The following is a 21,603-nucleotide window of genomic DNA, read 5'->3' as shown; positions in this document are numbered from 1 at the left end:
CTCACACACTTACACTCACACACTTACACTCACACACTTACACTCACACACTTACACTCACACACTTACACTCACACACTTACACTCACACACTTACACTCACACACTTACACTCACACACTTACACTCACACACTTACACTCACACACTTACACTCACACACTTACACTCACACACTCACACTCACACACTTACACTCACACTCTCACACTCACACACTCACACACTTACACTTACACTCACACACTTACACTTACACTCACACTCACACACTTACACTCACACACTTACACTCACACACTTACACTCACACACTTACACTCACACACTTACACTCACACACTTACACTCACACACTTACACTCACACACTTACACTCACACACTTACACTCACACACTTACACTCACACACTTACACTCACACTCACACACTTACACTCACACACTTACACTCACACACTTACACTCACACACTTACACTCACACTCACACACTTACACTCACACACTTACACTCACACACTTACACTTACACTCACACACTTACACTCACACACTTACACTCACACACTTACACTCACACACTTACACTCACACACTCACACTCACACAATTACACTCACACTCACACAATTACACTCACACACTTACACTCACACTCACACACTTACACTCACACTCACACACTTACACTCACACACTTACACTCACACACTTACACTCACACACTTACACTCACACACTTACACTCACACACTTACACTCACACACACAGGTTTAGCTTTAGCTTAGCTCGACTGAAAGGATTTAATCTGCACTTTCTGACGTTCTGATTTGTCCATATTGTGGTTTTAATGCTAAAACCTAAATCATCTTTTCAGGTTGTGTTAAGTGCTTTGAATTAAACTTTTTGTAATTGATAAAGGCAAGTATCGTAATTTAAATGATTAATTGCAGCTAAAGCGCCCTCTACAGGTCGGACGGCTTGTTGAACTAAAATGTATTTAAGAGAAATAGATTTAGAATTTTTCAAAAACATATATATACTAATGTTATCACAGAATAGCAACATTTTTAGGTTTATAATTGCACTTCCTGTTTGTAGTTTATGACATCACACTAGGACATCACTCAAACACTGGGCCAAAACTCATCTAATGTCACAACTTAATTTAATTGACAAACAATATTGAATGAGAGCGACTTTATTTTGTTGGATTCATGTTTAGAGAGTCAGAAAAGTTGTTTTTATTGTGAAAATTCTGCATAAACTTGATGACACGTCCTGTAATTTTTTTCCACAAATACCTGCTTGATTGGTGTAAAACTATAATGTATAAGTACAACAGGTATAAAAACACTAAATAAAGTCAAAATTAGAAAACTGTTTGGTTCAGTATCTTTAAAAACACATTTGTGGCCTTCTTCCCTCGTCTCATCTCACACCATAAAAGAAAACTCAAACATAAGAGTTTAAGACTTATTATTATATCTTATTTTATGTGTTTTTCCGCTTCATGTTGTTCATATGTGTCGTTTCCAGACTGGTTTTAGAGTCGGGCATGTTTGGTCCAGGTTCAGAACCAGTTTAGGCTTTTCTATAAGAGCCGGTCCCTTAAAATGACAGGCTTCTACTGCCCCCTGGTGTACAAGGCCAAGAACAGCAAGACAAGTCACGTTTGTCACAATTATTCACTTTAATCTGATCATTGTGATTAATCAGGTCACGTTAAAGACTAAAACATAACAATCGTGACTATTTTACAAGCAAAATTAGGTGTTTTTAATTCAATCTATAGTCCAAGTGTTTTTATCTTTCCATTTTTGTCACGGTAACTTGATTTTGTCGTTCAGGAAGTTTGATTTCACTTCACAAACTTAAGGAATAGTAACGTTTTTGACATTTAGAATGAAAGAAAATAAAACCTTTCACAGAGAGTGTGACTAAACAACAGGAAAATCTGTCATTTTCTTCTTCGGTCGTGTTACTTTTCCTCAAGTTTGTGACCGACTTTACAAAACTGAACTTTCTGAGTCAAAATAAAGTTAAACGTGACAAAAACAGACAGAATTTAAACTGTATTACATTTAGGTCTATTTTTTGGACAGCAGATACAACTAAAAACACATTTTGCTTCTAAAACTGTCACAATTATAATTTTTTTGCTTCTTATATTATATGTGTAAAACTAAAACTTGATACTGTGACAACCTCATTTGTCTCGACAGATATAATTGATTGTAATTCAAAACACAAAATAAAAGCGATTTCTTGAATATTATTACGTGGTTTTTGACTACCGTATTTTCTAGAGTATAAGTCGCACCAGCCATAAAATGCATAATAAAGAAAAAAACATATACAAGTTGCACTGGAGTATGAAATGCAGTTGCAAGTGTGAAAATAACAAATAACATCAGTATATAAGTATATATAAGGAATATTTTATCTCTTATATATGGAAAACTATGAAAAAAGGTGCAACTTATAGTCCAGAAAATCCGGTAGTTCTGATTAAAAAAAAGTTTCAGCACAACTTTTTAGATGCGTAATCGACACAAACATTTATACTCAGACAGAAGGTTATTAAAGGGATCGGCCGATTTGACCCGGCCACCACGTCGCTACGGCAACCGCGTGGCTCCTGACTCCTCCCCCCCGCGCACTCACCAGCAGATCCATGTCGGTGATGGTCGCCGGCGCGAAAATGGTCTGGACCATGAACTTGTGTTTGTTTTTCTCGTTGGGGTCGTAGTCGAAGGGCTGCAGCATGACTGTGGACACAAGACACGCCACGTTTAAAGAGCGTCGCCCCCTGCTGGACACGACGGAAACAAAAGGTGGAAGATGTGCAAGTGTTTTCTGTATTTAAACTGTTAGTAATGAGCTCAGAGACAGAAAAACCCAGTGTCATCTTCAAAACAAAGGAATAAAGTGATATTTCTGTTATACATCACGGTCCGTTCATGTTTTGTGCGACGACCGAGACATTTACAGAGGCATTTCAGCACGTTACAGACGTATTGTTATTAAGAGTATTGTTTGTTTTTCTTATCACCTCGAATGATATTCAGTGAGTAATTCCTTTTTGTCAATAACACAATTTTAAAAGGCTGTTAAATAGTAAACATTGAGGAGAGGAGCGTAAAAAATACCACTTATGTAAGCTTTTCTGGTGTCATTTTTTGAGTTAAATTGAGCGGGGAATGAAGTATTTTTGATGTTGACTAGTTTAAAGATCATTTCTAGTTTAAACTGAGCATTTTAAATACATTATCAACCAAATGAAGAGTGAAATACGACAACTGAAGGCTTTTGTTTGTCATTTCTGTTATAAAAAACATTTGTAATTTAGTTTAGTTTTAGAGTCGGTCCAGTCCAGAAGATCAAAGCAAGATTACAATTACCACCATTTTAATATTGATTTAATACATTTATGAACAAAAAATGAATTTGTGCATGAATAAATCAGATATATTGCTGATCAAGTTGATGTTTTGGCCAGAATCAGCTGCATTTCTGTAAATACGGTGCCAAAAAACACTAAAGTTTTCAATTATTTTGATGGAAAATGTGATCAAACAACTAAAACACACAAGATGAAAAACTGATGGACGAGTCACAGTTACATTCTTAACGAGTGAACGCTTTTCCCAACTTTCTGCCTTCTCCTCAGCGTGTTCCTGAGTCCGTGCGTTGCCACGGCGCCGTGTGGAAAAGGCCGTCGTGGTCGTATGTGTTTTGCAGACGCAGTGGAACGTGATCTGGACATCTATACTCGGGACACATGTGGCAGGACGAGCCGCCGACAGGAGCCACGTCATGCTGCCCGCCCCCCGGGCCCCTCCTTCGCCCGGCCCGCGCCCTCCTTCGCCCGGCCCGCGCCCCCCGGGCCCCTCTATGCCCGGCCCGCCCCCCGGGCCCCTCTATGCCCGGCCCGCCCCCCGGGCCCCTCTATGCCCGGCCCGCCCCCCGGGCCCCTCTATGCCCGGCCCGCCCCCCTCTACACCCGGCCCGGTTCTGAGTTTTTAAAAAGTGGAAAACGCAGCGGGTGGCACACAACACACCATCAGAGAAGTTAAAGAGCCATGTTTAAAGTGAGATTTCTCTGCACATGTGCTGCACCTCAACTGCCTCTAGTTTGAGTGTAAATAATAATTCCCTTTCTTCCGTCATGAAACACGTCTGACTCGAGCTGGAGCGTTATTGAACACGTGACAGCTGCAGATAAACACAGATAAACACGTGGCATGTTTGAGGACAGATTGTACCGGCGTGTTACAGGTTCAGTCAGTATTTAGCGGTTCTGCTCTAATGCATTTCCGTCTCTGCTGTGTCTTTGTTTGGATCAAGTCCACCAGGTGTTTTTGTCACCAAAGTCACAAAATTAAACAGACTCGTCGTGAAAATGATTTGCCTCCAGAGAACGTCGTACGAGCAGCGCGAATGTCCGTCTGCGTCCAGTTATTACACAGTCAAAAGCCCCAATGACGAGCTTTTGATCAAATGAATGTCTTTGTTGCAGCAAAAGCTTAAAAAAAAACCCATTTATTTAGCTCTGTTTGAGTGCAGCCAGTATGAAGAGACAACTGTTATTGAAGGTCATTTAAATATTAATATTTGACATCATGACTGTGATGGTGATGTAATGTCGGCCATTTAAAAAGGAAAAAAGTAAATCTACAAAAATTCCAGTGAAAGTCCCCGAAATATTGCAGTAATATTGGGATAATATTGCATGTCGTTTCCAGACAGACTCTCGATGTCTGATGAAGGTCAGAGGTCACGTTACGCTGTGCTAATAAATGAATGAAGAGTGAGACGGTGTGTGGGAGGTTTAATAAAATTGTCACATATTGACACATTATTAACAAAGAGATCGACCCGTTTTATTCATGGAAGATTTAGATTTATTTTTATTTATTTATTCATTAACAGCAAATGAAATGATATTTTTGGGCCAATTTTTAAGATTTTACCAAGAATGTATCGTTTGAAATAACAACAAATTTAATGACAGTTTATAAAGTGTAAAGTGTGTGAAATTATTGCTACACAAGATACGGCTGTGACGGACATTATTGACATCTTTAAATAACATTTTTGACAACAATTTGTTAATTTAAAACAAAAATGTTCACGTCAAACTCAACACTTAAACAGTTCCCGCCCTTTTGACTTGTTAGCATCGGGGCAATGTATATATGTTAGTAGTTTATTTTGTAGGCTGTGATTTTATATATTCCACAAGATCTCTTTGTGTCAAATGCTGTAAACAGTATTTATCATGTATCTAATAAACATTATTATATTAAATTAAACAGTTTTAAACATCATGATCTCTGGTTTATATGATTCAGTATTTGTGCTCTTCATATCAAATAACAGATACAAGTACTTTAAATTGTTTTACATGCTAATAACCAGGTTTAAAACAACACATTTATCTTGTTCTTATGACGCCGCGATGCCGCGCGCGCTTGTGGGCCCCTGAAATTGCTGGGGGGCCCCTAACTTTTTTAGATAGGGGCCAGGGGGGCCCCCCCAACTTTGAAAATCTATTTCTCAGCCTGTTAAACCAAGACTAATCAAGGACAATTTAGGACTTTGTGTGAAAACCCAGGCCAAAATATAACAGGTAATATATTCAGGTTTTGTCGGGTCAAATAAAAGGCAAATAAAATAATTTAAAAAATGTGTCTTTAATGTTTTGTCAGGTAAAATAAAGGTTCAATAATACATAATAAAATACAAAATGTGTCCTTAATGTTTTCTTGGGTAAAAAAAAAATTACAAATTTAAATAAATAATCTGGAATAAAATCATACCAAACATTTTTTTTTTTAAATAACTGCTGGTAAACTTCTGCCGTATTTGACACAGCTACAGCGAGGTGATTAAATACTGGGAAAGTCATTTTTTGCACAATTTGGCTGAATTACACTCTAAACAAACTGGCACTGAAATAAGAACAGTTCAGGAACCGGTAACAAACCAGGAACCGTTAAAGAACTGGAACAGCCCTACTCATAATTCATGTCCCACTACTATTCTATAAAGTCAATATTAAACTTTTGCACATCTTTAAAACACAAAATACATGATCTAAAAGCATCTATAGTGGCCAACAGTAGAAATGTTCTTTTACCTGAGATGTTGATGCTGCCGCCGGCCTCGATCACGCCGCTGTTGGGCCGGACACAGTATCTGCGCGGAGCTGTGGTCTTCACTTTGAAACACACTTTTCTGTCCGACGGGTTACTGAGCTTCAGCGTGGTGGTCACCACGTCTGTGAATGGACCTGCAGCACAAGACCAGCAGCAGCTTTAGGACCAGCAGCACAAGACCAGCAGCACAAGACCAGCAGCAGCTTTAGGACCAGCAGCACAAGACCAGCAGCACAAGACCAGCAGCAGCTTTAGGACCAGCAGCACAAGACCAGCAGCAGCTTTAGGACCAGCAGCACAAGACCAGCAGCACAAGACCAGCAGCAGCTTTAGGACCAGCAGCACAAGACCAGCAGCAGCTTTAGGACCAGCAGCACAAGACCAGCAGCACAAGACCAGCAGCACAAGACCAGCAGCACAAGACCAGCAGCAGCTTTAGGACCAGCAGCACAAGACCAGCAGCACAAGACCAGCAGTAGCTTTAGGACCAGCAGCACAAGACCAGCAGCAGCTTTAGGACCAGCAGCAACTTTAGGACCAGCAGCAGCAGCTTTAGGACCAGCAGCAGCAGCTTTAGGACCAGCAGCAGCAGCTTTAGGACCAGCAGCAGCAGCAGCAGCTTTAGGACCAGCAGCAGCAGCAGCTTTAGGACCAGCAGCAGCAGCAGCTTTAGGACCAGCAGCAGCAGCAGCTTTAGGACCAGCAGCAGCAGCAGCAGCTTTAGGACCAGCAGCAGCAGCAGCTTTAGGACCAGCAGCAGCAGCTTTAGGACCAGCAGCAGCAGCTTTAGGACCAGCAGCAGCAGCTTTAGGACCAGCAGCAGCAGCTTTAGGACCAGCAGCAGCAGCAGCTTTAGGACCAGCAGCAGCAGCAGCTTTAGGACCAGCAGCAGCAGCAGCTTTAGGACCAGCAGCAGCAGCAGCTTTAGGACCAGCAGCAGCAGCAGCTTTAGGACCAGCAGCAGCAGCTTTAGGACCAGCAGCAGCAGCTTTAGGACCAGCAGCAGCAGCTTTAGGACCAGCAGCAGCAGCTTTAGGACCAGCAGCAGCAGCTTTAGGACCAGCAGCAGCAGCTTTAGGACCAGCAGCAGCAGCTTTAGGACCAGCAGCACAAGACCAGCAGCAGCTTTATCACCTTCATGTGCTTCAAATATGATTTAAAAACAACAACAAAACACAATACGGAGGGCAACTTGAGACTAAATTTGAGATTAAAGTAAAAATTATAGCTGAAATAAGGCAACAGGCAAATCAATCAAAAGTTTCATCTTAACTTCTTGATTTACAGATTAAATTAAACATATTTAACACAATTATATTTCACATTTTACTAAACATTTTGCCTATTTGTCCCCAGTTTGACCGTTTTTGTAAAGTTTATAATGTTACTTCCTGGTTGAGCAGCAAATCTGACATAAATTGAGGTAATTCTACAACTGTTACCTAGCAACCAGACTGTAAACAAGAGCCAAAATCCATATAAATGACACAGTAGTTATGATCTGACAAACAATAATACCATATAACACTTTTAAGTTTGATTTGTCGAAAAAGTGTGTCTTTGTTTTCACTGGCACGTCGCACGTTGATGACATCACAGAGGGTTTCGGAGGGACTCTACTTCCTGTCATTTTAAACTCTTATTTATCCAAAATGTCTTCACAAACTGCAATTTCACAGAAGTAAAACTATGAGAAATATTTAGCACAGGTTCTACACCAAACTATATCAAAATTATAAAAACAGGATGAGAACCTTCATATTTTCACTTTAAAACGTATGAATCCAGGGTTCATAACGGTTCTGTTCAATTGTGCTTATGTTTTATTGCAATTTGAATCCGTAGTGTCTTTTTAATTGTTTTGTAAAGCACTTTGCGCCGCTTTTAGTGCAAATTGAATGATTGATGAACACGAGAACATTTGCACCGGAAAGAGAACGGATCAAAACCACTGGAGCCGTCGGCCTTAAGTCGTTTAGTCAACAAACGTATTAGACTTACTGCTCGACTAATTATTTTATTGGGACTATAAAAGGTTCAGGTTGTAGTTTGTGGTTTGTAGTTGGAGTTTGCTTCCAGGAGTAAGAATCAGTTTGAGATTTGGGACTGAATTGGTGTTTTACAGAGCGTCTCCACAGATAAATGCACTGTTTACTAGTTTACTTCAGTGTAAATGTGTAAAGGGCGCACTCCTGTGCCCTCGTCAGTGCAGTTTGGGTCAGATACATCGTCCCATCACAGACACGTTGTAGTTTTGAGAGCTTTTTCCAGCACAACGCGGCGCCCCGTTCGTTTCATTGACGCTGCCCGTCCTCTGTCCTTAGCTACTGCTGTGCGTGTTAAAGAGGTCAACAAACTGGGCGTGTATTTCCACAAACGACACTTTCAACCGGCTAAATTAGGAAAGAAAAATCAAGGGTTTTAAAATCTTAAAGCGTCTCCAACGGTGCCAAGAATATCTGTGGTCATCTGACGGCTTTATTAGATTTGTACAAACTCGAACCACCTGCGTTAACCACATTATGCACAGTTCTTCAGAAGATATTTACAGATTTTTTTCCATTCGTGTTTTGTGAAATCAGATTGTGTTCAAAGTGAAATAAATGGGCAAAAAACGCCTGATTTATGAGGCGACCAGCAATGCATTTTTGTCCAGATCTAAATTACAGGGGCAGAAGAAGATAATACGGGAGATTTGGTCGTTTGTGGAGGAATTTATGGCACTTTCTGATCGATTGCGAATAATCTTGCGTCCCTACATTGTATTCCTCTGCAAACATTGTTTCAGTTTCCCCAGTATGGACGTCATTTTGACCATTTGAAACGATAGAACGTCGGTAGCTGTGAAAACGTTCCCACTTTTGTCATCATTCTGCCGCCTTCCATTAGATACGTTGTGGACAGGAAGTCTGGACGAACCAATGTGTCGCCGTCCCGCTAATCCAAACCGATAACGTCCCGAGAGCGGTGCATTAACGACACGCACGGAGGCTTTTTCGCAGCGCGGAAACTGGAGCGGGACCGCGGCGTGTTTCGGTGCCGACGTCCAAAAAGGCCTTTTAAAACGATTAGCAGAACGAGAGGTTGAGCTGTAAGTGAGTTAGGAGACGTGATTAGGAGGAATAATCCAATAGAGGCTTTCTTGGCCCGGGCCCAGCTTCAGACGACACCCGAGTCAACAACGTTCAACCTGGAGACCATGGAGCAGAGGGTCTTTTACACCACTGGACGTGGACTGTGTTTAGAAGAGAGCGGGGGCAATATTACTACAACTAATACTGAGAAATATGATGAGAATGTTATATTTACATGCTTATTTTACAAGGAAAACATAAAGACATTAACCCAAACGCACCCGGACCCCCTAAATCCTAGAGTTAAAACATGTACAATTGTTTAAAATGTATCCTAAATGTCATCTACAAATGTTTTCTAACCTCGTTGCGGACATAATCGCATTTATTCGTGGGCTAATCACAGAACACGTCTCCTCCTGTGGTTCCGTACAAAAACACGGCTCCTCCATCTTGTGACTGACGTTTCTGGATTAATATCGTAAACTTTGTTCCAAACATGCAGCTTTGAAGAGGCAGGTCGACTCGACTTGCCAGCGAGTAACGACCCCAAACCCGATCAGGTCAATTAGGCCGGGAGAGAAGCCCTGGTCCCATGATGGATCCGCTGTCAGGGAGCGGCTGGAGGGAAGGGGTTCCATCGGGGAGGATTTTGTCGTGATTTCACATTAGTAACTGCAAGGATCAGATGTGGGACTTTATTTTGTCAACCATGGACATCGCTCAGAGAGTCTGAAGTCCCAGAGCGCTCGGAGATGCCCTTTGGTCCATCAGGGAACACGGGACAGTCCTGATGTGCTTCAGGAGTGCCAATGCCTCGCCCACTGTGCCGCTCACAGTAAAGCGTACAAAAATGAGATTAGAGCTGGGTTTCGATTCAAATTTCAAGAATCGATTCGATTCCGATTTTTACGTTTCAAAATCGTTTTTTTCCGATTTCTCAGATTCCATCCGATTCGCTCCGATTTCGATTCGATCCGGGGGTTAATGTTATTAAAAATGAAAAATTTATTTGAACCGTTTCCTTCACTTCATGACTGTGTAGAGAAGCAACATATTAAAACTAGTATTATATCAATATTAAAACAGCAAATCTTACAAGTATTGGTAGTTACTGATGGAAGACTGATGAAAAAGGTTAAGGGTCAATCTACCTTCAAGAAAGATAATCCAGGAGTCCTGAATTATCTTTCTTGAAGGTAGATTGAAGTTCACTGAGGGAAATGTAGAAAAGAATTTTAATTTAAAAAAAAAAAAAAAAAAAAAAGATCTTTGGACGTACGAATCGATAATCGGTCATTAATATGCGAATCAATTAAAAATTGGAAAATCGATTATTTCAACCCAGCTCTAAATGAGATATAGCATGGTTTCCTCAATGTTAAGAAATGTCACGAAGGGAACTACAGTATTTAAAAGTATATACATGTTTAAGTTACATTTACAGGCCTCTTACAAGAGTCTATACAATCTAACAATCTATGTGCATTTAAAAGTAGAGAGTCTGCAAATCAAACCAAATTAACCTTCCTCAAACTACATGGAAAAGATCATCCCTGGGAGCTAACTTTGAGCTTTTAACCCCGTCAGAACGCTGTTCCCTCATCACAAACTTGACCTGGAGTTGTATTTAGCTTCAAGCCTCAGAAAACAACCCGTTTCAATTGTCAAAAAGGTAGAAATGTGTATTATTGTGCAATTGTAGTCCATAGATCATCGTTCTGAGCATTTCCGTCAAATCCTGTGCATTACATCTGCGAGCTTGTTCCATGGGCCAAGTTATTTAATACAGCTAGCTTTAAGTTTAAATGTATTCCTACTGCTGCCTGTAGATGGCATGCTAAAAGGAACATACGTTTTTTTTCCTACCCACAGGTATTATTCAATAGTTCTAGAACATAAGCAAATGTTTAAAGGCCACAGACGATACAAATAATGCATCATCTGTGTGAAAACCAAGGCTGTTGCCACAAGAACGAACAAGAGAAATGGTCAAAAATACGAAAAAACGAGCTTAAGCTAAACGCAAAGAGAGCCTAGTGTTTCAAGTTTCCCCCGCTGACAATAACGGCTGTAACCATGACGACTGTAACCGTTTCAACCCGGCCCTCGCTTTCGACCTGCCGAGTGTCACTGAAGAATTTCCCCTTCGGACAAAAAGAAACAAACCACCACCGTCCCGGGGTTTACTGCGCCGACTGCACCCAGCACTCACAGATAAGGAGCGCGCCGTTAGCAAACTGGGCTAGCTCCACCCGCTAAAGCTAACACTGAGGACGATTAGCGTGAATGGGCCCGTTTAGAAGCAGGTGACAGTTGACATTCCTACAAAACTGGAAAAACCAAAAGATCTAAAGTTCAGCGCGCACACGGACACGCAATACTACTGTACTAGACTACGCAATACTACAATACTACTGTACTACAGACTACGCAATACTACTGTACTACAGACACGCAATACTACTGTACTACAGACACACAATACTACAATACTACTGTACTAGACTACGCAATACAATACTATTGTACTAGAGACTGAGCAAACAGCAGGTGAAATACATACTAGCACAATAAACGCATAAAGATGTTAAGAATGGGTCATAAAAAGTGATGAATTGGAGCCGAGGACAGAGTGGACTCGGATATAGATTGGTTTGGATGATTATAGCAGCGTTTCGCAACAGGTTTTCCACCGTTTTATACAATTAAAACCATAATAATTCAGGTTTAAAGTCATTTGAAGTTGCGCTACTTCAACATTTTCAAATTTCACGTCCTGACAGTATCTGGATGATATCATCAAGTAAATATCAAGCCTCGAAATAACGGGCCGGACACGGTCAATGACCGGCGCAAAAATCAGTTTTGACCGACTCCAAAATCAAGGCTCCGGACACAACGACCGACGCACATTTTTCGCCGTAATATAAATTTTTAATAGGCAAAAACAGCGCAGTGAACATGCCCAAAGCGATTCCTATGCACGAACTCGGGCGCGCTGTACTACAGACCACGATTATTGCTGTTTCGTTTTGACAGACATGCCACTTCGCAGTATTCTCGCTTCTCATTGGCCGAGCGGTGTCCGTGATCTAATGTCGATGAAAGCGGGCATCTGATTGGCCGCTGCGTTCGGTTGTACTCGGAAATGCCCGCTCTAATTTTGAGCCACAAGTGATATCGAGATTGGCGGTGTCAATCTCCTCAGTTCGCAATTCAGTCTTTTTAAAGTTGTTTGCAACAAAAGCTGTAATTTTGCAAATTAGGGACAATGTCAATGTGGAAGTATCCAAGGGCCCCGCCCCCTTTGGAGTTGTTAGCATCGGGGCAATGTATATATGTTAGTAGTTTATTTTGTAGGCTGTGATTTCATATATTCCACAAGATCTCCTTGTGTCAAATGCTGTAAACAGTATTTATCATGTATCTAATAAACATTATTATATTAAATTAAACAGTTTTAAACATCATGATCTCTGGTTTATATGATTCAGTATTTGTGCTCTTCATATCAAATAACAGATACAAGTACTTTAAATTGTTTTACATGCTAATAACCAGGTTTAAAACAACACATTTATCTTGTTCTTATGACGCCACGATGCCGCGCGCACTTGTGGGCCCCTGAAATTGCTGGGGGGCCCCTAACTTTTTTAGGTAGGGGGCCCCCTGGCCCCTAACTTTGAAAATCTATTTCTCAGCCTGTAAATCATACAGAGACATGTTAATAAAAGTTCATTTTTCATTAATTATGTTATTCTGTTTTCCTTTCCCTGTGACCGATTCAGAATTAGCCATGACAGGTACCAAATGATCGGTACCTGTCATGTTGACAGGGACGTAAAAATAATTATTTCAAGGCTTGAAATATGACGCAAAAGCAACTGGTTTACTTTAACTTTAAGTGCTGCCAGGTTGAGTGTACTTGAATTAACTTGGTAAAAGGACAAGATTGGGTCTAAATGATTCAATCTGAAGATTCAATTGATTCATTACGATCTATCGCTGAAGGAAAACGCCAAATTCAAGAGCAACGCGCCCTACATCCTCCGCTCAAGCACAGGGAGATTGAAAGATTTAGGAGATTAAAGCATCGACAAATCTAAATATGTTTTTTTAAAAGTCAAAACTGCAGATGCCATGGCAACTGGATTCAGCATCAGCGGCATCCATTGTATCTCAGGTTCAGCTGAAAACTTATTTAAATCTATTACACTGCCGCTCCAAAAGAAGAAGAAAAGGGTCACACGCAGCACACATTCTCCATGGCATAGTTCCAATAAACTTCTGCCATATTTAACAATTTATTTCCATCCAGTGTCATTGTTCCTCACACAGATCTTCAGAGTGTCATTGTTCCTCACACAGATCTTCAGTGTGTCATTGTTCCTCACACAGATCTTCAGTGTGTCATTGTTCCTCACACAGATCTTCAGAGTGTCATTGTTCCTCACACAGATCTTCAGTGTGTCATTGTTCCTCACACAGATCTTCAGAGTGTCATTGTTCCTCACACAGATCTTCAGTGTCATTGTTCCACAGAGATCTAGTATTGATGATGTGAGAGCGTGACCACTGACCAAAGCCTTCTCCAGCTCGTCCCAAACACTCACTGGGTTCAGATCTGTAGTAGTCGTTTCTGCTTCTCCTTAGATGATTCGACCCTTCACAAACACACTCGCATCTTCGCCACGACCACGGGATTCGTCTCTCCACGTCGATACAGAAAGTGATATTGTCACAATTGTGCAAAGAAATGGCCCGACATGTCGCGACCAAAACGGACAAACTGCATCTACGGCGTGCTCCATCGTTCCATACGCTTTATTTACATCGATGTACGCGACGTCTCGTGTTTGAAACTACATTTTACCGTATTTTCCGGACTATAAGTTTTTCATAGTTTTGTCCGGGGTGCGACTTATACTTACACTCCGGAGTGACTTATGTGATGTGATTTGTTATTGTCACACTTGCAACCGCATTTCATACTCCAGTGCGACTTATGAGTACGAAGCCAAGATGGTTGATCGAGTGCTCAATTTAGAGTAACACCAGCCCATCACTGGCTTGATCACCCTAGCCAGCATCTTCTTTAAAATAAATGCGCTTGTTTTAACGCTCTTTCGACAAATGTGACCGATTTAATGTCTTCTTTTCATTGGCAAAACGTTGAATTCAGAGCGCGTCCGTGTTTAAACCGTAAACCAGTGCAAAGCGAAGCAGTTGTTCTCATCCTCCGCCCACGTCCCGCATCCACTGGGCCAACTCTGATGAAGACGCCACCTTTCCCTTTTCTCTACCTCCGTCTGATCGCCTTCTTTTTCTCTCTCTCTCTCTCTCTCTCTCTCTCTCGCTTCCTTCGTCTCTTGTCTCTCCTTCTCCGGCATCCCTCCCTCCCTCAGTGTCCCCCCAGGCCCGTCCGGCACTAAAAATACCGGCGGCGGCGGAGGAGAAGCCGGGCTGCCCCCTTCATCTGGCAGGAGGTGATCCCAGCAGAGCGGCTATAACGGGACGCTCCTCCGATAGAGCGCGACCGATTTAGCCTCGGCTCTGTGACCGGAACCAGCTGCGGTCGGCCACTTTCGACCCGCGGCGGCTTTGCAGGAGATCAGACCCGGGTCTTGAGAAAACGTCCGAAAATATGTATAATATCGCAAAGTGTTATGCTGGAGAAGAGCAAAGTGGATTGTATAATTAAAACTATTGAAAATGACAATAACAAGGGTCTGAAGTGATTTTCTGGTTAATTTTATGGTTTCCGAGATCAAGATATCCATTTTTGTCACTTCCGCAGACCGATACAGCCAAGAGTCTCAGAAACGGGACAAAATTGGACCTGAACAGTTTTAGGATAAGAAGTACTGCAATGCGACAGGGTGAAAGAAACTATCATTTTGAATTACATTCAATCTTCTATAAAAGTTTTTTTAATGCCACCAAAACGGTCTTTTCTAGAGTTTGAAAGGCATCAGTTCGTCTGGGGTTGTCGGGCTCTTGCCAAGTGAACGTATCGCACAACAAACGCCACATAAAAGAACGTTTCTCTAATATCATTGCTGAGAAACGGTCTGAAGTCTGAATCCAAATGATGACAGATGTAAAGCAGCAGGAAGTATAACAAAAATGAAACAAATCCAAGTTGAAATCCGAAGTAAGGAGCAGTGCATTTGGAGAGTTTACTCCCTTCCTTCAAATACAGATAATCCCGCACATTTGCAACTGTTTTACATCCATTTCCATGTCATTCAGGGCCAAAGACAAAGAGAGGAGAGGTTGAATTAAGTACAAATATCAGAAGATACACCAGGAGCTTTAAATCCTTCACTGAAAGTAGGATAAACTAAAGTTGTCATTTAAGTGATCATTGAAAGCCTCTTCAAAAACAATTGCTGTGGCAACTAATCACATTTGTTAAGACTAATCAATGTAATCAACTTATTAAGTGACTGTCCTCATCAGGACCAAACACGGACTAACAGAGGTTACAGCACTAAAACAGCAACTAAATAACAATTCACAATCAAATTATGTTTTGTTATATTTTTACAAAAGAAGAGTTAAGAGTTAATTTGAACATGAATATACCTTAAAGGACAAATATGATGCATTATTTGTATTGTCATCTGTCATGGAATTAGACATACACCGATGCTATTCCTTAACACATTGTGAACACAATTCAACTTAGAATATGAAACGACACAGAAACATCAGACATTTGTGTGGCATGCATGGGAGAAAACGCGGGGACTGTGTCAGCCAGGCCGTTGTAAGGAGCCTGGCTGACCCTCCTGCGTCTCACCCCCGCGTCTCACACTGTTTTTTCCCATGCTGGTTGGTTTTATTAGATATTCTGGAATAGGCGGGTCACATTTCTCATTGGTCAGCCTCACATCAAGGCACTTGGTATTTTTCCGTAGAGATAAAGCCTGCAAGGGGGGTGCAACTCCCCCCCCCCCCTCTGGGGCAACATCCTTTGGCCCATCTTTACGACCCCTTCACAAACAAATGCTGTCACACACCCGTTCTTCTCTTAGACTAATTATGCAGATAAAATATCACTATTATGCAGATAAAATACATCACAGAAATATAATCATATATTCACATTTTATCACATCATCAGGCTTTAAACATGCTCATGAGAACATTCAGATCTGCATCTCATGTTTTAGAAATGTTTTTTTTTTTTTTTTTTATAAAAAAATAAAACATCCGCGTCGCTGCCGTTTCTCACAGCACTAACAGAGTTTAGGTTCCATCTACTGGCTGATTGACGGGAGAAATGATTTATGGAATTAAAAAACGGCAAAGAAGATTCTCAGAGCCGCATTGGGTTTTCCTTGTATAACAAAATAAAATGAATGAAAATGAAATGAACGATCTTGTGAGTTGAAATGTGGACCGTGTGACAGACGGCTGATCAGAACGGCCGTAATTAGGGGACGGTCGGCGAATCAGGTGAAACCGGGACGTCCGTGATAAGATTATGACGAACCATGTCTCGGTTATCAGCCGCTGCTCAGCCCGGAGAAGTTTGGAGGTTCAACTGAAGGACAAGAATTCTTAATTTTAGACAAGACTGTGCCCAAAACAAGCCTAAAAAACATTATAATAAAGTCATAAATATAAGAAATGTCTTGTGGTATGACATTCTCTCCTGTAAGAGAGTGTGACAGAGCTGCAAGCCTCTAATAACAAACGTAAACGTCTACAACTCTGCAAAGTATTTAGTTTGCGCCTGACAGATAAGCAAAGAAAGTCAAGTAAACAGTTGTAGAAAACCAGATAAACAACAACAGGAACACTGCGGCTACGCTCACGTTCATCACCGAAACAGACTTCGTGATCATACGAAGTCAGTTTGTCGAGGACATCGTGAACAAGCAACAACTACTTTGACTTTAATTCGTTAATTTGAGCGAAACAAAAGCTCCACAGACAAAAAAAAAGAGGCTGAATAAAAGTAAAGAAACGCATTTTATCAGTTGCGCCGCCTGTAATTCTGCCACTCGGTCGGAATGTTGAGGATCATTTTTCAAATCAAAGAATGTCGGTGCATGACTTCCATTGTGAACATTTGAATCTTTAAAGTGTTTTCCAATGACAATACACAATATTTTCGAGCCATCCAACAGCAACGTGCCAGTAAATGTCATCGTTGAATGGACGGCGCAGAAATATTGTCCTTATTTGGATTATTATGTTGTACGTTTCTGCTCTTTTTGCCACTTATCCACGCTGTCCATTTTTCAAAACATGTCCCACCACTGGCAGCAGTTGCGCAATTTGTAGCACGAGCATAAAAGGGATATTTCCACACAGAAATAGACCGACGAGGCAGCAAAAGACAAAAATGGAGAAACGTTAGCAAAGCGAGACTCTAGCAACAAGATGAAGACGACCAACGTTATGGGAAATTAGTCTAAAACTCAACTGGAACTGTTGCACGACCCTCGGTTGACCATTTCTTCACCCATATTTAATGCTTTCTTCTTTTTCACCAGCTTTTTACTACTTAAATTGCATCGTCGAGATGGATGGAAGCGCAACAGGCGTCGCTTCTCGCAGGTGACTTTATAAGCGCGAGTTAACCTCAGACTAAATGCGTTTCGTGTGCGTTTGAAACTAAAAAGATGAGCGATAAAAAGGGGACAGAAATATCCCAGTCTGAAGAGGCAGAAATAATGGATTTGAACTACGCGACGCCGTGTTTCAGACGCGTCCGATGTGGTTTCGTGAAGTGTTTCGATCCAGCTTTTTGACCTGGTCAGCATAATTTGGTTAAGTATAAAGTACGACCGTAATCGATGACTCGAGACCGAGGTATGTATGTAATCGTTGATAAAAATCCTCAGCGAAATCATGTGGTTCGGAGTTTAGCGCATGGAGGAATAAATCTGACTATTTTGGAGATAAATGCTCATGAAAAAAGTAATCTGGGGCCCAATCACATATTAAAACGTAGTGTATTATATTATTTGCAGCGGCATTATGTTTATACCAACCAAACTAACACGAGACATGAACTATACAGCAGAGACTAAATGATTCAGCACAGGCCAACAGTAATTCCCTGTAAAAACTGGGTAAATGTATTGTTAATGTTGTTTTAAAGTGTAATGTGTCCAGGTCCAGCCCTTATTTAGTCCTTTAGTATGACATTAGTACCGTCCTTGCCTAGTTACGTCGTTTGGTCCCTAGTTTTGTTCCTGGTTTAGTCTTTGTTAAACCCAGATTTATTTTTCGTTCGGTCACAGACTTTGCCCTTCTTTGGCACTGCTTTAGTCTGAGAGTATAAAAAATAGAACTGAATTTTCAGCACAGAACCGCACGTTTACGCAATATTGCAAAGCCCGGACGAGTAAACAAACTTCCGACTGATTCCGTTTGGCACGATGTCATTTATCATCATCAATAAAAGTCAATAAACTGAATAACTGTATTGGATTCACCCAAATGTCAGCAGCTCCAAACGTCTACGGTGGGAGCTGGAGCGAGGGAAAGCGAGTCAACGACGTAGCACGCTAACCGCAACGCAATTTCTAAACAGACCTATTCTTGAGTGACGCATTGCTGAGAGTTTTGACCGTTGTGGTCAATCACTCAGCGCAGCGGCACACGAACCTTCCAGACGCAGGAGATACAACGCAGAATATGCACAATACACTTATGGACAGTGATGGGAAGTGACACTTATGTTACTGAAATCAAAATATATACATGGCGGTACTTGATTCTCTAATTTAGGCTTCAAAATGCGCAGTATTAATGAGAAAAGTACATGTTTTTCCTCTAAAATCAGTGATAAATATGTTTTTTTAGCCCTATGTCATGTTTTTACACAGTTATATAACGCCACTCAATGTGAAATAGTTCAAAGTACTCCGACTGGACAATAATATACTATAATAAATACATTTTACTGCAGGTATAAGAATCAGTTCCTGCCTAACATCACTCAGAGCCGTCAGGGCCATGTTGGTTCTATCAAATTACTTTTCTACGGCTTTACACAGATTATAACGGACATCGAAGAAAGCACTAAAAGCTCAAAATCACCTACAACACCTACAAATCAGTGTAGCTCTACAACTAAACACTGGGAAAGTTTCAGACTCTTGCGCTCCAAGCTCCAGGAGTCAGACGACTTCTCGACCGCCCATAGTGTTTGACCTGCGCTAATCGCCAATGATAATCATCGCTTCACATTTCATGCATAACTCGCTGGAACAAAGCCTATCATAATCATTTTTTAAAAGATATATAGATGATATCAGCACCACAGCGGACAGGACAGAAACGATTAAGAACGTTCTGATATTTGAGCAGTTTATGCACATTTCCTTTGGCGTTTTACATTGGGACTTACAGTATAGACCATGAACCTATTCTGCAACATTTCACAAGTATTCTTCCTAACACGGCTTATGGACATCATAATGAGTCTTACAGTAAGTTGTTAGTGACTAAAGGAAACTGTCGAAATTACTTACTCTAACCGGTAAAGCGATGACGCCAATTAACAATTTATAACTAAATATATATGCTTTGAATGGGAGAAGTATTCCTAATAACACCTACAAACATGAAGCTCAAAGCCATGAGTAGTGGGCATAGCTGTGATACTCAGAGGGAAAAAACAATGTTACATAATCCCAGTAGAGTTAAATATTTCAGAATATACACGCAGACACGCCACACCGGTACAACCTTCTATTAGCTGTGATGATTGCTACTCAATGGACCAAGAAAATTACACTAAATTATGCATATATTGGCCAGGTTAGCATGCATATTTATAGCCAAGTTTGCCAGTTCAGCAATTTGTCATTTGGGGAGTTGAAATGCCTCCGTGTCCGCGGGTTTTGACGCGTTGTTTGGGGCTTAAAGTTCAATAATCAAAATCTCCAGGTTAAAATGTGAAGGAATATTAGCCCCACGGAGCTCGCCAATGCTAGCACCAACAAGTAGCTAGCCTTGAATTGTCACAAGTGCAGAGATGTGTCCGCGATAACAGCGTGTACATTCAGTTTATTTAAATCTGTCATGGTCACGTCCTTACGATTCGCGTTTTTTTTTTTTTTTTTTTCCCGCTCCGTGTTGTCAGACCACCGAGTCCCCGCCTGAGCGCAGCCCTCGCCGGGTACGCAAATCACTCGAGCTCGGTGATGCGGCCGCGGCCTGTTACGTCCCCTACGCTGCTAACGCTAACTCAAAATGGCGGCGGGCGCTAGCAACGTCGTACATAAAATACTAGAGGAACACATGCAGCGGTAACCTATAGTAACAAACATCCAGTTCCAGCATTTTCTGACAGTGAATATATATATATATAAAGAACTCACGCAAACGAATCATAACTTATATATTTGTACTTCATCTAATGTGAGAAATGTGTTTTAATTGCAGGTACTACATTCTCCTTTAAACAATGGGATACAGAATGCTAAATTGGGACCGTTGCCACAGCAATTAACAAATTATAACAAAATATATCAAAGGGGTTAAAGTCCCCAGCTAAAACCATGAATAATAATAGTAAACACCATAATGGTTGTGTCCTTATTGTTAAATCCAGCATATAACTTGGAAGAATATACATTTCCATAATTAAAGAAAACAGTACTGGCAAATACATTTAAAGTCCCTTCTTTGCATTCCAATAATACCGTTTGAAATCATTAAACGAATACATTTCAATTCAAACCTTTCAATCAAAGAATATTGCCCTGCTTTGACATAATTTACTATTAAACATTTGCCGCAGCCCGTACAATCACAAGATGGCCGCCGCAATTGCCACGGCAACAGGATCCCAGCCCCGTCGCTCTAGCGTCTGCTACGCCACATCGGGCGCTAGCATGCTAACAAAACCAGCACGGAATTCACTGGAAGGAATGCGAAATAATTCAAACCCGCTGCGGGACTGGAGCGTCGAGAGGCGGGGAGCGCACGCACCTTTGAACCGGAGGTCGACGGGAGGCTCCAGGATCAGAATCTGGTCCAGTTTTGACATGTTGAACGGCGGCGCTGGATGCGACTGAACCTGGCGTAGAAGAGGAACGGGAGGACCGGGAGAGAGAGCACGTCTGGCGGGGGGGGGGGGAGGACGTGGAGCCGCCGGGGCGCTGGGGGTCCGGACGCCGCGGTGCCGAGACTTGGGACCGGGGGAGGGGGGAAGAGAGAGACTGCTGCAGAGACGGGACCTGGACACGAGCACCGGGACCTGCGCTGGGACTGGACGCCTCTGTTTTTGCCTGAGCTCCGAGGACGAGCCCGATGAAGTGGCGCTGGCGCTGCTGCTGCTGCTGCTGCTGCTGCACCGGGAGCGCGCGCCGCCCTGTTGCGCGCC

General features: G+C 41.7%; 1 protein-coding gene across 1 annotated transcript in view; it reads right to left on the bottom strand.

Annotated features, from left to right (window-relative positions):
* The window catches only part of vapal (VAMP (vesicle-associated membrane protein)-associated protein A, like), a 29,573-nt gene extending 8,017 nt beyond the window's left edge, over window positions 1–21,556 (bottom strand). The window contains exons 1-3 of the mRNA XM_072440698.1: window positions 21,210–21,556; window positions 6,150–6,302; window positions 2,672–2,775 (exon numbers count right to left, since the gene is read on the bottom strand). Coding sequence (XP_072296799.1) covers window positions 2,672–2,775; window positions 6,150–6,302; window positions 21,210–21,267 — 315 coding nt within the window. The 5' untranslated portion in view covers window positions 21,268–21,556. The remainder of the gene's footprint in view (window positions 1–2,671; window positions 2,776–6,149; window positions 6,303–21,209) is intronic.
* Between the last annotated feature and the right edge of the window lie 47 nt (window positions 21,557–21,603).

This window comes from Eucyclogobius newberryi, unplaced genomic scaffold, assembly GCF_026437365.1.
Source record: "Eucyclogobius newberryi isolate DKJ021-1_F unplaced genomic scaffold, fEucNew1.0.hap1 SCAF_12, whole genome shotgun sequence".
Taxonomy (NCBI): Eukaryota; Metazoa; Chordata; class Actinopteri; order Gobiiformes; family Gobiidae; genus Eucyclogobius; species Eucyclogobius newberryi.
Note: the sequence above shows the minus strand (reverse complement) of the source record. Positions and strands in the feature narration are given on the sequence as shown.